Genomic DNA, 15,016 nt, shown 5'->3' on the forward strand with positions numbered 1-15,016 from the left:
AACAAATTTAAAAATATTATATATCAAATACACTAAAAATATTAAAACAAATATTTTTCAATAACTTTTAAAAATACATGTATTCGGGTTGGACCGAATCCAGGCCTGGACCCAAAAAAATTTACTCAAGACTCGACCCATTTAGTTAACAATCCTCATTTTTTGTCTAAATCCTTCGATTTTTTGAATAAATTTTCAAACCTAACCTAATCCATTAGAGAGTGATACAAAAGCATTCATTATTCTTGATCTTTCCGTAAAAGGAAAGGATAAAGGGTACATTGTTATTGACCCACCATCAAAGCATCAACTACTACCACGTCATTATCTTACGTTCATAACTAAAAATGGATTTAGTTTAAAACTAAAATATAAAAAAAAATTAATTTTATTGGTTTAATAATTTTCTTTTATCAATCTTAGTCGTAGTAGTTTAATTGTTCAATTTAATCCATCCAAATAACTCGTGATAAATTTGTGTAAGTTTAAAGTTATTGACATAAAGTTCAATATTTAATCTTTATGTTTATATTTTTTTTCCTTTAGAATATAATTGCTTGCTTGCACAAAAGAAATAGATAAATATCAAATTTATTTTTTTTAGTGATCCAATGCACAATTTTATCGAGCCTCAATTTTTAGTTTAACGGCACCTAGTGTTCATCTCAAAAATTTATATTCAAATAATCAATAAAATTTATACATAATAAGACTCGAATTTAAGTACTGAAAATCATACGCGTCATTGGCTTGAACCTAAAAGCAAGCTTAGAACAAATTTCATTCCAAACAGATCACAAATTTGAGCAGAGAATGCCATTTTCATGTAGAAAAGAAAACAAAAAAACATGTAACATTGCAACATAACAGCTTACAACAATTCAACTTTGACATTAATCTAACGAACCCCCAGAGTTTGTTTTTTAAAAACTTTGCAGCTCTTTCATGGTGACAAACCTGAGGCCAAAGAATGATGCTATAACAGTACAGCTTAGCTACACAGATCTTGGTCGAAGATATTTAGATGTTCTATACATATAAGTATTAAATAAGGCTTGTGAATGATGATGTCAAGACATAAGGAATATTGGCAAGAGGCCCTCTTTGCAAGGCTAGCTCATGGATGTCCTTTACAATATCAAATACAGCCTTTGGTTGTGCTAGTTTTAGAGCATTCTCCGACATCCTCTTCAGCTCATCTGTCTTTGTACTGAACCATTCGGCCACAATTCTAGCTGTTTCCGACGAACTTCGGGTGAAAACCCCAGCTCCGTTGTCGACTACATATGGTACATTCCCCTTTTCCTGCAATCACCAAAAACAAGAAGCCATTGAAGCTCATGAATAATGCAGTGTTATTAGTAGAAAAGATTGTGTCATTTAAACCTGTCCTGGAATGTAGTCATTGAGAACAATAGGCAGCCCTGTAATCAAAGCCTCTGCAATGGTACCGGGACCCGCCTGTAATTCAAATAGATAAGATCAATCTATGTATATAAATATAGACAGAGTTTCATATTGAAATTTCATGAACTTACTTTTGTGATTATGCAGTCACAAGCTCCCATCCATTTCTCCATTTGTGTCTCAAACCCTCTTACCTACAATAAGATTATGTTACTCGATCTCGGGTAAGTATCTGTCATGAGTACTTCGAAATAACAAAATGAAACTTACCTTCACCGGGATCTTCCATTCCTTCGATTCCAATGTCGAGGCAAGGCCTTTGTTCCGGCCGCATATGACGATCAATTGTCCTATCGGTTTCTCTTGATCTTTATCATACAATGATTCACCAAGAGCCTTTGCTGTTTCCTTAACAGGTCCCACTCCTTCACCTCCTCCCATTAGTAGAACAGCAGGCAAATCAGTATCCATTTCAAGCTCTTTTCTCAAGTCATCCTACAAAAAAAGAAACCAGAAAACCCCATTAAAGTAATCATATAGATGACATAACCAAGAATTTTTTTATGCCTAAGATCACTCACCTTGGAAAGAACAGCTCCTGCGAAAGAAGGCCAAATTGGCAAGCCGAAAACCCGAACCTGTGACTCTTCAAGACCATCATATAATGCTCTCTTGGCTACCTCATTTGAAGGGCAATAACATCTATTAACCCCTGGATGGAACCTGAACCAGTGCTTCCAATTCGTTAAAACATTAAAGAACTTAAAAAAGGTCTTTGTTTTGTCAAAAACTCACCATTTAGGGTGACAAGAGTTCAGGTCTGTAATAACAGTGACAAAAACTACTTTCTTTTGAAGGCCTTGCCATTTAAGAACCCAGAGTGGAATGTGTTGCATTAATGGATGAACACTAATGATAATGTCTGGTTTGTACTCCATTAGGCCTGCCTCTACCTCCCTGCAAATGACCAATATTTGAGTTAATAAAACCCCATCTAAATGTTTAAAATCATGGTACTAAAGCATCATTGTGGACCTGTTCAGCTGATCAATTATGAGGAAGATGAAAAGTGATATAAAAAAGATAAAGGTACTTGGTATAATAAGCAGCAATGGCAGCAAGGTAGCAGCTATGTATCCATCTAGGAGAGGTACTATGAAAGGCAACTTTCCAGAGCTGTACATGTTTCACCATGAACTTGTAGGACCTCTCCATGTCATTCAATGGCCACCCAGTGTATTCTTTCCATACATCTTTCACAATTATCTGAAAAACCAAAAACATTTCATCCATAGATTAAAAACATTGGATTTAATATAAACTCAAGTTAATTTCAAATTATATATGGTCAAAGATAATGAATTGCTCTCAAATTTCAAATCTGGTTCTGTTGGTAGCTTATTATCTTGAGAGTTAAATGTCAGCTCAAATCTAATCAAGGGCGAAGTTAAAAATTTTTTCTTGAATGGCCGAAACTGAATTACATAATTTTATGAGAGTTAAGATGTAGTTTTACCAATTTATTAGCTTATAGCTTTATAATTTTCAAAGGATCAAATGAAAAACTATTTTTAGAGGTCCAAATGCAATTTTATCAGATATTAATTTATAATTTTATAAAATTTAAAGGGTCAAATATATAATTTTTCATTTTAAACATTATCAAATTGTAAACATAAATAACTGCTTTAATACCTTAAATTTTAAATATGTCATTTTCAAGAAAAATGCTCTTATACTTTTTTTAAACTAAGTGAGATTCAAGTTGTTCATGCAAAAAGTGTACACGTATTTATAATTTGATCACAGGCTTTAATATGCTACATGTCATATTACTTTTAATGATGGAATCTAAGGACCAATTTAAAATTTAAACAAAGTTGAGGACTTTCAATGCAATTAATCCAAAGTAATGAAATTTGAATTTGCAGGCAAGGATATTTGTTATAAGATACCATAATATTATAAAAAAGATTAAAAAAAGGGTTTTTTACAAAAATAATATAAAAAATAAAAAAATTACCAAAATGTTATACATTTTTTTTATTTACCAAAATATATATAAATTTTTTTATTTACCAAAATATATCAAAAAAAACAAAAAAAAACAGAAAAAAAAAAAATCTGGATCGATTTGACAGTTCCCTGGGTCAAGGGAACACTGTTGGCGGCACCAAAGAAGGGAACCCTGTTGGCGGCACCAAAGAAGGGAACCCTGTTGGCGGCACCAAACAAGGGTTCCCTGTTGGCGGCACCAAACAAGGGTTCCCTGTTGGCGGCACCACTCATGTTATAAACACGAACTCTGTCCAGCTGAAACAAGAAAAATTAGAAGAAAAAGAAAAGAAAGAAGAGGTGCTGCGAAAAAAAAAAAGAAAAAGAGAGAAAGAGAAGAGAAAAATCAGATATTTTTTTAAAAATAATTGATTATGTTATTGTTATTGTTTTGTATAATTTGTATTTTTTTGTTTTAGTTTAGTTATTAAGATTAAAATCAATAAAACTCAAATTAATAGTTTTAGTTAGGGTTTTATTATCAAAATATTACAAAAAAATAAAAATTTTATAGTATTATTATTATTATTATTATTAAGATGTTAGTTAGTATTATTGTTAGTAAAAAATTAGTATTATTTTTGTAGTTAGTTATTAATAATTTTAGTTAGTATTATTTTGTATATAAAATTATTAATATTATTATTGTGTTAGTTATTAGGATTAGTGGTTAAATGGCTTTCATGTACAAAATTGAATATTGAAACATTAGTTTTTTTTTTATTTAAGTTATTTATTTTATTATCCGTGCAAGATGTTTTACGAGATTTTGTTTATTTTTGACAGATTAAATATTCAAGATGGATGCTAAGTTTTTTGTATGCGTTTATTTCGACGGAGTCATCTTAACAACAAGTGTTGGATGTGTATTTGAATGTCAGCAACAAATAGCAATGAGATTTAATAGAAATGTCTCGTTTGATGAAATGAAGGCAAGGATTAATGCAAAAATTTTAAGACGTTGTGGGAGAAGGATAGTAAAAATTTTCTACAAGTTTCCAGTTTCGACAAATCCAGTCAAATTCGTCGAAATGGAACTTGCAGACGACGAAGACGTTGAGACAATGGTCGATCTCTACTGTGGGAATGGGAGTGACAAGAATGCACCGATTCACTTATTTGCTGAGTTAGTCGGTATGGAGCAAAATGCATCTGATGAAGAAGACGGGGCTGAAGAACCGCGGATGGTGGCTCCAATATCATACGTTGATAGTGTGGGTCGCCGTGCACTCCCCGCACGGAGTGGGTCTCCGGGCGCCACCGCTCCACTAGCGTAGATATTAAATGAAAGCGCAATACAGTGTACTGGATCTGTGCTACGGACCCAAATCCGGCTAGCTCTAAGTACGGCATCAACCGTGCATCCAGAGTATTCTTCAAAACACTCACACGGCCCCTTAAAACTCGGTACGAGTCCTGATAGTGTAAAATTACAGAAAAATTTTACGATAACATTATTTCTTTGTACGTCTATCCTTTTTAAATAAATAATAAATAATAATTCATACCGCGTTATTAACCGCATCAGATATGTGGCTTTTTTTGCTAATCAATGAAGTCATTGCGAAGCCTGCAAGTTGAAAAAAAAAGTTAGTAAAAAACTCTTACTTCGACCATTTGTTCGTATTTTTTTCTCCGCATTTTATTACTTTAAAAAATATCTTCATTTCTAATTTTATAATTTTACATAATGTTTTAAATTTATTAATTTAGTGTGTTTTTAAATTAATTTACTGTAAAAAAACCATTATCCCTGCCATTTACTCGTATTATTTAGTGTATTTAGTGTAAAATTAATTTATAAATTTACTGTGTTTTTTTCCTTTTTTTATTCTTTTTTGTTTTTTATTTTTTTTTGAAATATTTTGGTAAATAATAAAAATTATATATATTTTGGTCAATAAAAAAAAGTTATAATATTTTGGTAATTTTTTATTTTTATATTATTTTTTATAAAACCCATAATAAAACATTACAAAAATAATAAAATATTTAAAAAATTACCAAAATATTATAGATATTTTTTATTTACCAAAATAAAAAAATTACTAAAACCGGGTTTTTTATTTGGTGTAAGAAAAAAATCCTTATCCCTGCCATTTGCTCGTATTTTTTTCCCGATTTTTATTTTCAATAAAAATATATTTATTTTTTATTTTATTACTTTATATTATTTCATTACATTTTTTTAAAATATTTGTATTAACTATTTCTCAATTTTTTAAAAAGTTAGAAATACACTATTATTTTGGCCATTTGTTCGTATTTTTCTCTCCGCATTTTATTATTTTAAAAAATATCGTAATTTTAAATTTTATAATTTTATACTTTTTCAGTGCATTATGTTTACAATTTATTAAAGATATAATTTTTTTCGCATTTTCTTACTTTCGGTGAATATATAATTTTCGTTTTTTCTTTTCGTATTTTATGTTTTCTTAAATATATTTATTTATCATTTTACTTTTAATGTTATTTTCCTAACAAAACTAATTTCAACATCCTAAGTCAATTTCATAAAAAAATTCCTAATCAACATATAATGTACATACCATTAATTTTTTCATGCTAAATATATCTCAAAAATTATATATCCTAAATAAATTAATAAAATACGTAAAATGTACTTAACATTATTTTTTAACACACAAATATTGCAAAAATCTTAAATTAATAATAATAATTACCTTATTTTCTTTTTTTTTCCTTCCTTCTTTCCCTCTTCTTCTTCTTTCTTTTTTTTTTCCTCTTCTCCTTTCCTTTTCTTTCCTTATTTTTCTTTCTTTCCTCCCCTTTCCTTTTCTTTCCTTCTTTTTCTTTCTTTCCTCTCCTTTCCTTTTCCTTCTTTTTCTTTCTTCCTTTCTTTCTTCTTCTTCCCCTCTCCTTCTTCCCCCCACCAACCGACCACCCTTAATATTTAAGGTGGTGTCGCCAACAAGGAATCCTTGTTTGGTGCCGCCAACAAGGTTTCCTTGTTTGGTGCCGCCAACAGTGTTCCCTTGACCAAGGGAACTGTCAAATCGGTCCAGATTTTTTTTTGTTTTTTTGGTTTTTTTATATATTTTGGTAAATAAAAAAAATTATATATATTTTGGTAAATAAAAAAATGTATAACATTTTGGTTATTTTTTATTTTTTTATATTATTTTTGTAAAAAACCCTTAAAAAAAACATAGGAAAAAGCTATTAGAAAATGAAGGAAATTGTACCCTATATTCATCACCAAATTCAATACTGAAGGCGTCCCTGATAGCCTCAGCCGAAGCCCGATGACCACCGCCAGTATCACTCATCAGAATCAGCACATTCTTGGTTCTTTCAGATCCCATCTGCATCAACTGTACGGTCCCAACCCCATCATACTCCTCGTACTCATCATCATCGCTCTCGTAAGAACACCTCCTCTGATGGTTGCTGCCGCTGCCGCTGCTGCTCGAAGAAGAATTCCCGTAAACACTCTGCCATACTCTCTCCGTTATCGAAGCAACTTTCTTCGGTGACACTAAATTCGTCGCCATGGTCGCAATAGATACCGAGAAACTACAAAGAAGACCCTTTTTTTCAATGGCTTCTTAAGCACTGTCTGAACTACCCCTTTTCCCGCCACCGAAAAAGGAGGGATCAATGGATTTTTTTTTTTTGACAGAGAAAATTTGATGACAGCTGAAAGAGCTTTTAATGGCGGAGTTTATAAGTTGGCAAAAATATTTGAAGGTTTTATTAAGGTGATGTTTGTTGGAAGGAAGTTATGAATTATTATTATTGCTTAAAATTTTTACGGTTGATCTTTTGATGCGTGGGGTTTTAAATCAATTCGTAACCGTCAGATTCGCATTTTGCATTCGAATGTTCGGTGTGATTATTCGAATCTCCGCTATACTCAAATGTTTTATTCTTTCGATTTAATGGTAATGTGCAATTTTTGGAAATTTTTATATTTTATATTTACATTTTGTTTAATAATCGAAATTAAATTATAATTTTTATGATAATAAAAATATAATTTTATCATTTTAATAATTTATATTTTTATAATTTTTAAAAAATTAAATTAAATTTGAGAATCGAAATGTAATTTTACATTTACTAATTTAAAATTCTAAAAAAAATTCAATCTTATTTTATATCATTTATATTTGTAATTATGATAAAAAAAATTTTCGGAAACAATCATTTCATTTAAGATAAAAAAATATTAACGTAATGATTTAAAACTTTTAAATGATTAAATTAAGAGAAATTAAAATATTTAAATTAAATATTATAAGACCATTAAAACCATATTTTAAATGTTATGGCTATCTTTACTCTTTAGTCTATGTTTTTTTAAACCATTTTATTTTATTTAATAAAAAGAAATTTACATTTCAAATGTTTGTCATAAATTCAATATTGAATAATAATTTTTTTGTATTTTTTTCTAATATAATTTTTTAAGTTTTTAAGTTTTAAATATATTAAAGATTTCTATAATGTTTTGAAATTTTAATTTTAATTCTTATAATTTAATTTTGAGACATTGAGTTATTATATTTTTTTATTTAAAAATCTCGATCCCTCTCTCTAAGTTTGCCATTAAAGTTAACGGTATCAAAGGTAAAATAATTTTTTTAATCCTCAATATTTACAATTTTTTTTGTCAATTTGATCATTACCTTTTAGAAGTACATAAAAATTCTTAAAAAATATTTTTATATATTTTAAATTAAAAATATAATAATTTAACAAAAAACAAAAAAAAAATTATGAAAAAAATAAAAACTTTTTTAAAATTCAAAGAATGAAAAATAAGAATGACTTTACAAATATAAAAAATTCTAAAATTCAATGTTATCTATATTGGATTGGACAAACCAATTGGACTGAAGATAAAAATAAGTTAACTCGCAAACTAATATAAACTGATTAAACCGGGCTAAAAATCAATTAAATTGATAATTGAACCTATTTTTATAATTTTTTAATATATATGAAAATAAAATTTCATTTTTTAAAAGCATACATATATGAAAATTTCAATACGTAATGGTTTGAGTTTATTCTCAATTTAGCATGTGTGTCAATTACTTCAGATTGGATAAGATATTTTTGTACAATAAAATACCATGTTTTATGATTACGAAAACAGTGATATAAATTTAGCACCAGCGTAAAACCTCAAAACGCGACTTAAATTTAAGTCATATATGAGATTAGAGACGAAGTTAGAAAGTTTTTCTAGGAAGTGTTGAAATTAAATTGTAACTTTTATAGTAGTAAAAATGTAATTTTTAAAAAAAATAAATCAAACTTTTATCATTTTTAGGGGGTCAAAGTATAATTTTACCTTTACTAGTTTAGAATTTTAAAAATTTTAAATGACCTAAATGAAAAAATTTTCATTTTAGGGAGGCCGGGGCCCCTGCCAGTCCTCCCCTAGATACGCCCCTACCTGAGGCGATGAACACCCTGACCATAAGCATCATATATTTTTATTATTTTAATATTGTGATACATTTATTTATGATTACGAGGTTATTAAGAAATACACCATATAAGAAATTTATACATAAATTATTTAATTATAAAAATATATATTTGATTATCTCACACTAAAAACTTTATTTATAAATAATTTATATGGTTCTCATTTAGGTTTAAATTATGGAGTTCACGCCTTGTTAATGCGTCAACTCAAAAAATAACTTTATATTAGTGTTAAATTATGTTTCACAGATAATAAGGATAAAAAGGTTACTAAAATATATTTTATTAAAAATTCAAAATAATTAAATAAAATTATGGTTGAAATAATAAGATTAAAAATTAGAAAATGTTATACTACCGCATCTAAGTTATATATATAAAAATATGAAAAAATAAAAAATATTATAATAATATAATTTAAATTGCTAATAACCTCTTGATCTAGTGGCAAGTAGACTTGTCACTTGCCCATGGGTCGGGTCACATGGTCAATTCTTAAGGCCCGTCTGAAAAATAGGAGGAAATGAGTTTGGGTAAAAAAAATGCTTATTTAGAAAATGTGTTGGGTCTCGTGTAAGGTTTTTTGGCTTAGGCCCAGCTCGAATTTGTAAAAAAAAATATTGTTGTTTTTGCTGTTGTTTTCTCATTGTTGTTATTATTTGGATATTGTATAATTCTTGTTATATTGTTAATTTTACCACTATTTTAGAAACGTTTGCTTGTTAAGTTGCACTTATATTAATGTTATTTAAGTATAAATTGTTTTTAAAAAAAATTATTTTCAATTGGTTGGGAGACATTTATTTTAATATTTTTGATGTATTGTATTTTTAAACTTTTTATATAAAAAATATTCTAATACGGGCGGACCGGGCTAGTTTAGGCAAAAGTTTAAGTTTACTTTTCAGGTTGACCTAGGCCTATCAATCGAGCCTAAAATTTTGTTAGGGCTCAGCCCGAACTCAACTCGACCCATGAACAACTTTAATGGCAAGAGTATTATGTTATAAGAATGGGAGTTTGAGCAACCCATTTCACACCCCAATTATATAAGAAGGAATAATATAATTTAAATTGTAAAAAAATATTATTTTAATTATTTCTGATAAAATACAAAATAATATACTCTAATCGATAAATCACATTGCATTATAAAAAATATATATAAATTCCAAATTTAGAAATAAAATTATTGAAAGATAATTGCCAACTCTAAATACGGACATCCATGAAAAAGATCTAATAGCCTACAAATTAATCATTCTAAATACGGTCCACAATTACGGTCTAATAGCCTACAAATTATCGGTATTTTTTTTTTTGACTAATTAAAAAGATCGACCACAGTGGGAGTCGAACCCACGACCTTTTGATCCGAAGTCAAACGCGCTAATCCACTGCGCTATGCGGTCTTTTGATATTTGCCTATCAATATTTTAAAGACTTGTATTTAAAGCTTGTATTCCATGATAATAAAGCTGGTAAATTATACGAGTGGTATGAAAAGTTATAAAATTGTCACCCAACTATTAGTAAACTTCTTTTTCAGTCATCCAATTATGAAAAGTTTCAAAATGATCACTCAAATATTCAATTTTGTCTTTTTTTGCTCACTAACAGGCTAATTTAAAAATGAAAACATTAAAAAAATCCAAGATAATTAAGTGACCGAAAAAAACAAATTTGAATGGTTAAGTAACCATTTTTGTAACTTTTCATAGTTAAGTGACCGAAAATTAAATTTACTAATAATTAAGCAACTATTTTGTAACTTTTTAAAGTTGAATGATTACTTTACCCTAATAAAATAGACGAGATTAACCAAGTTTTTTTTAAGATTTATTTTATAAATGCAAATAAAAGTTAATTTGGCCAGTTTAATCAATTTGGCTGGTTTTTTTTTTTTTTGTTAAAGTTAATTTGGCCAGTTTAATCAATTTAGAGTTTTAAGGCAAAATTCTGCCTAAAAAAAAAATAGCTAAAGCAAACGGCCTATTAAGAAAAACTATACTGCTGTTTCTTGCAAGAACAGCGAAAAGGTTTTTTAAGGTACAAAATGAGCATTTTTCAAGCATTAATGGCTGCCAACTAGAACATTAGCAATACAATTGCATGGTTAAGATCCTAGTCTGTAAAACTACAGCTTAGATCATAAACAAACATCCTATATTTATGCCCTAATTAACTTGTCTCCTATAGTTCTCGAAAATTAGTACGATAAAACATGTAGATATATGTACAATCACTTCTTTCCACTAGAAGAATCAAATTTGTGACGGTGAACTGGAACATAACGGACACCGCGGGTCACGCCTCTCCTCGAAACTCGTTCTCTTTTCCAAACAATCCACATGGTATACGTGGCCACAAACTAGAACTGCCACAACAGAGAATTCACCAGAAGCGAGGGTGTTCCCGAGAATATAAGGTTTCCGTCTCAAATGCTTTTGACATAAGCCACAAACCGCATTCACCTGGTCCGGCAATACTGCATCCATCACCAATGAAGTGGACCTAATTCTTTCCGGTCTGCCAAATGCTTTTTCCCCACCATCTGCAAAAGTTTGTAAACTGAAGTTAATGGCAGAGACTGGAAGTGAAAACGAGCAACATGAGTTTCTAAAATTTGCCAAGAGTTTCCTGATGTTAATATGCTATAAGAATATATTCTAGGGATGAGACACTACAACCTGCACCTCGTCCAGACTCAGGTTTATATTGAGCAAACTTGAAAGATAATCTCTCATCATGTAAAGGACTAATCAAGCCACGAGAAGTTGTTGGATTTGAAAGGCTGCCGGAGTTTCGGCGGGAGTAGTGATGACCATAGTAATGGCGTGATCTTTTTAAGAATAACGAACGCCCAAGATTGTAATGGTGATGAGCAACAGAAGAGTTAGAATTAAGTAGCTTCATTGAACCATTTCCAACATCAATGCCAGCATCCAAATTTGAAGAATGCTAACAAAAGCATAAAAAGATATCAAAGGACTATCGGTTAAAAAAATAACGAAAAAACCATTGGAGAAGGAACGATTTTCGAAAATGAATGAGGAAAAGAACAAAACCTCTTTTGATAATAATGCTGTCCCCGGTGAGCACGGCATGTTCTCTGCAATACGCCACAAAAGGCACAATGTTTATTCACATTTAAATAGGGGAGACTTCTTAACTATTCCACAATATCAGATTATTAGCTGAAAATAGGCCAAATCTTCCATTGCATGAATATATTTCATGTACTAAGGCAAAGATAGTCCCCGAAATCTCATCTAATCTATGTTGCCGCAACTTTTCAATTTGCTTAAAGTACCCATATCCGACTTGTTCTCAAAAATGGGCATGACCCTTTAAGTACCCTTCAAATATATGAAAAAAAATTGGAAAAAACCAAACATACCCATGCCAGACATAAACCCGACACTCACACCTGAGTCCGAGTAACATAGCATCTAACCAAATCAAGGTAGAAGAACTACGTCAAACAGAAAATAAGGATAAGAATGCAGAAGAAAATGTAGCAAAGTATAAAAGAGTGATGCAAACAAATGGTACATTTTTGTTGATACAAGCGTTCAACTCTAGACAATATTTCATCTACTGAGACCAAGATAGATAATCACCAAAGCCTCATCTAACTTAACGTTGCGGCGACTTTTCGATTTTCTTAAAGTACCTGTATTCATCTGAGACATGGGGATTACCGTCTAAGTACATTCGGTAATAAGATATAGAACTCGAAATTGAAAAGCATACATGAGGTCCTAGATTTTTCCATTCAAAAAAGTCGGGCCACAAAATTTACAAAAATAATGTGTACATAATGTATAGACTATACAGAAGACGATAATAAGAATAAGATAGACGACAAAAACATTTAAGCCATTGCGAGTTGGCAACCTATATAATTCTATTAATCAACCTTGCAGGTAAATGTGAAGATTTGTTATTCATACCTATAATAACAGGCAAATTATGCAATGTTTATCAAGAGAATCATCTAGGTTTCATAATGGCGAGCAGGCCGATACAGATACAATCAAACTACTATACAAAGTGGCAAAGAAGCAAAACTAAGCATTGTGCTTAAAATCATTCTAGGGCAAAGTATCATACACTTGAAAGATTATTAGATATTTTTCCCCTTTTTCAATTCAATCTTTAATAACTAAATCATATGATTTTGCAGCCTATGTACTAGCAAAATAAACCTTTCTTTCCTCATCAAATTTCATAATGCACAAAAATCCCACAATTTTACTAAATAATTCATACAAAATATTGTGAAGAAAAACATCAACTACAAAGCATCCTCATTGTCAAATGAACAAAAAAGAATAGCTTCGACTTGCAATTTCAAGAAATTAAAACCCCACAAGAAGCAGAAATTTTTTATGTACTCCCCCACTAATTAACAAAGTGACCCAGATTCAATACAGATGAAAAAAAATAAATTTGCAACAAACCTGAAAACCCCCTTCCCTTTTCTTAAAAAGAAAGGGTAAACAAAATTTTACTTCTTTTTGCTCAAGGATTATAGCACCAATTTCTTACAAATTGGGCAACATTTTTCATGAATCAACTCTTTTACAAAAATAAAATTGGGTTGAAAAAAAGAGAACGAAATGGAAACGTACCCGAAGGAGAAGGGAGGTCGAGATTACGATGAAGTTGGGAACTTTTCTTTTTCTTTCCCATTATAATGAAATATGAAACGAAAAAAGAAAGAACCAAAATATAGTAAACTATCCAAAATTAAAAGACAAAAGAGTTTTTTTTGGGAGAGTGACGTTCTACGACCAACAATACAAATAACCCCTTTTTTTTTTCTTTTTTGTGTGTGGTTTTTTCAGAAAATAATAATAAAGGGGCTTCCTTTTTTCTGGAAATTTTGGGGGTTTGGGAAGTGTGAGGTGAGTTTAGGGTTTTTTTGTTTTACTCGGAGGTGAAATAATAGTATAATTCCCCCAGCTTCGCCCGATAAATCTCTTTATAATTTTTTCTTTTAGGTTAAAAAGTAAAATACAAAAATAGTCACTTTTGTTTGTTTTAAATTATATTTTAGTCACTTATGTTATTTTTCTGTTACAAAGTGGTCACTCTGCCGTTAAACTCCATTGCCTCCCTAACAACAATCCTACATGACAGTCCAAATAGGTTTTAAACGTCAACTTGGATGTCCAACTGGGATGAGAATAAGTTTTTAATTAAATAAATTTAATTAATTGAAACTTTTAAATTAATTATACCTTAAACTGAAAAAGAAAAATCGGTCGTCTCCTTTTTCTTTTAGTTTTTTTTTCCATTTTGACTAAAACATTTATTCTCATCCAAGTTGGCATTTAAAACCTATTTGGACTACCACGTGGGATTACCGTTTGGAAGGTAATGGAGCTTAACGGGAAAGTGACTACTTTGTAACAAAACGATAACGTAAGTGACTAAAACGTAATATTTCAAACATAAATGACTAAACTGTAATCTGAGACAAATAAAAATGACTATTTTTATAGTTTACCCTATGTTAAATATATCATAAGTTTATGTACTTTTTATAAAATAAAATCTAGTCCTTATATTTTTATTTTTAGGAACTTATTTCCTTCGCTTTTCAAATTTCAAAATTTAAGTTAAACTCTTAACATTATTAAAATTATTTTGTTAAATTCAAATTTAGTGCAAAGCTATTTCTTTTAATTACATTACTATCAAGTTTTTTTTTATTATTTCAGAATTTCACATCAACAAATTTAACCCAAAAAAATAACAATGTTAACAATTGAACCTGAAATTTGAAATCTGAAAAATAGACTAAATTCCAATTTTATGAAAAGTACAGAGATCTATAACATATTTTGACCAATATTTTATAAATGATAAATGATTTAAACGAAACTAATTAATAACAATAATAATGAAATATGAATAAATTCCATTATTCAAGCATATTTTTTATTATTTGCAAGGCATACACATATATAGATATATACATACATATTATTTTTAATAAATAATAGTTTGACATCTCTCTCGTTCATTTTTTATAAATATATATTCACTTATAATAATTAAATTTATTTTTTTTATT

General features: G+C 29.5%; 2 protein-coding genes and 1 non-coding gene across 6 annotated transcripts; all 3 read right to left on the reverse strand.

Annotated features, from left to right (window-relative positions):
• Positions 1-796: 796 nt before the first annotated feature.
• LOC121225007 (monogalactosyldiacylglycerol synthase 2, chloroplastic) lies at positions 797-6,980 on the reverse strand. Its single transcript, XM_041108665.1, has 8 exons — positions 6,672-6,980; positions 2,501-2,673; positions 2,203-2,364; positions 1,989-2,130; positions 1,678-1,902; positions 1,539-1,601; positions 1,387-1,461; positions 797-1,305 (listed from the first exon to the last, which is right to left on the reverse strand). The coding sequence occupies exons 1-8, from the start codon at positions 6,978-6,980 to the stop codon at positions 1,045-1,047; spliced, it is 1,410 nt and encodes a 469-aa protein (XP_040964599.1). The 3' UTR covers positions 797-1,044.
• A 3,286-nt stretch (positions 6,981-10,266) lies between these two features.
• TRNAR-UCG (transfer RNA arginine (anticodon UCG)) lies at positions 10,267-10,340 on the reverse strand. The gene has a single exon. It is a non-coding gene; the product is annotated as a tRNA-Arg (tRNA).
• A 583-nt stretch (positions 10,341-10,923) lies between these two features.
• Positions 10,924-13,896, reverse strand: LOC121225236 (uncharacterized). 4 transcript variants are annotated; one of them, XM_041109454.1, is made up of 4 exons: positions 13,566-13,896; positions 11,997-12,040; positions 11,619-11,889; positions 10,924-11,482 (listed from the first exon to the last, which is right to left on the reverse strand). In XM_041109454.1, exons 1-4 carry the CDS (start codon positions 13,624-13,626, stop codon positions 11,193-11,195), a joined length of 666 nt encoding a protein of 221 aa, XP_040965388.1. In that variant the 5' UTR covers positions 13,627-13,896; the 3' UTR covers positions 10,924-11,192. The 4 variants fall into 4 exon arrangements, with proteins under 4 accessions (XP_040965388.1, XP_040965389.1, XP_040965391.1 ...); XM_041109455.1 differs by having other exon boundaries at positions 11,625-11,889; positions 13,566-13,866; XM_041109457.1 differs by lacking the exon at positions 13,566-13,896 and adding an exon at positions 13,395-13,558.
• Between the last annotated feature and the right edge of the window lie 1,120 nt (positions 13,897-15,016).

Source organism: Gossypium hirsutum, chromosome D13 (assembly GCF_007990345.1).
Source record: "Gossypium hirsutum isolate 1008001.06 chromosome D13, Gossypium_hirsutum_v2.1, whole genome shotgun sequence".
Lineage (NCBI taxonomy): Eukaryota > Viridiplantae > Streptophyta > Magnoliopsida > Malvales > Malvaceae > Gossypium > Gossypium hirsutum.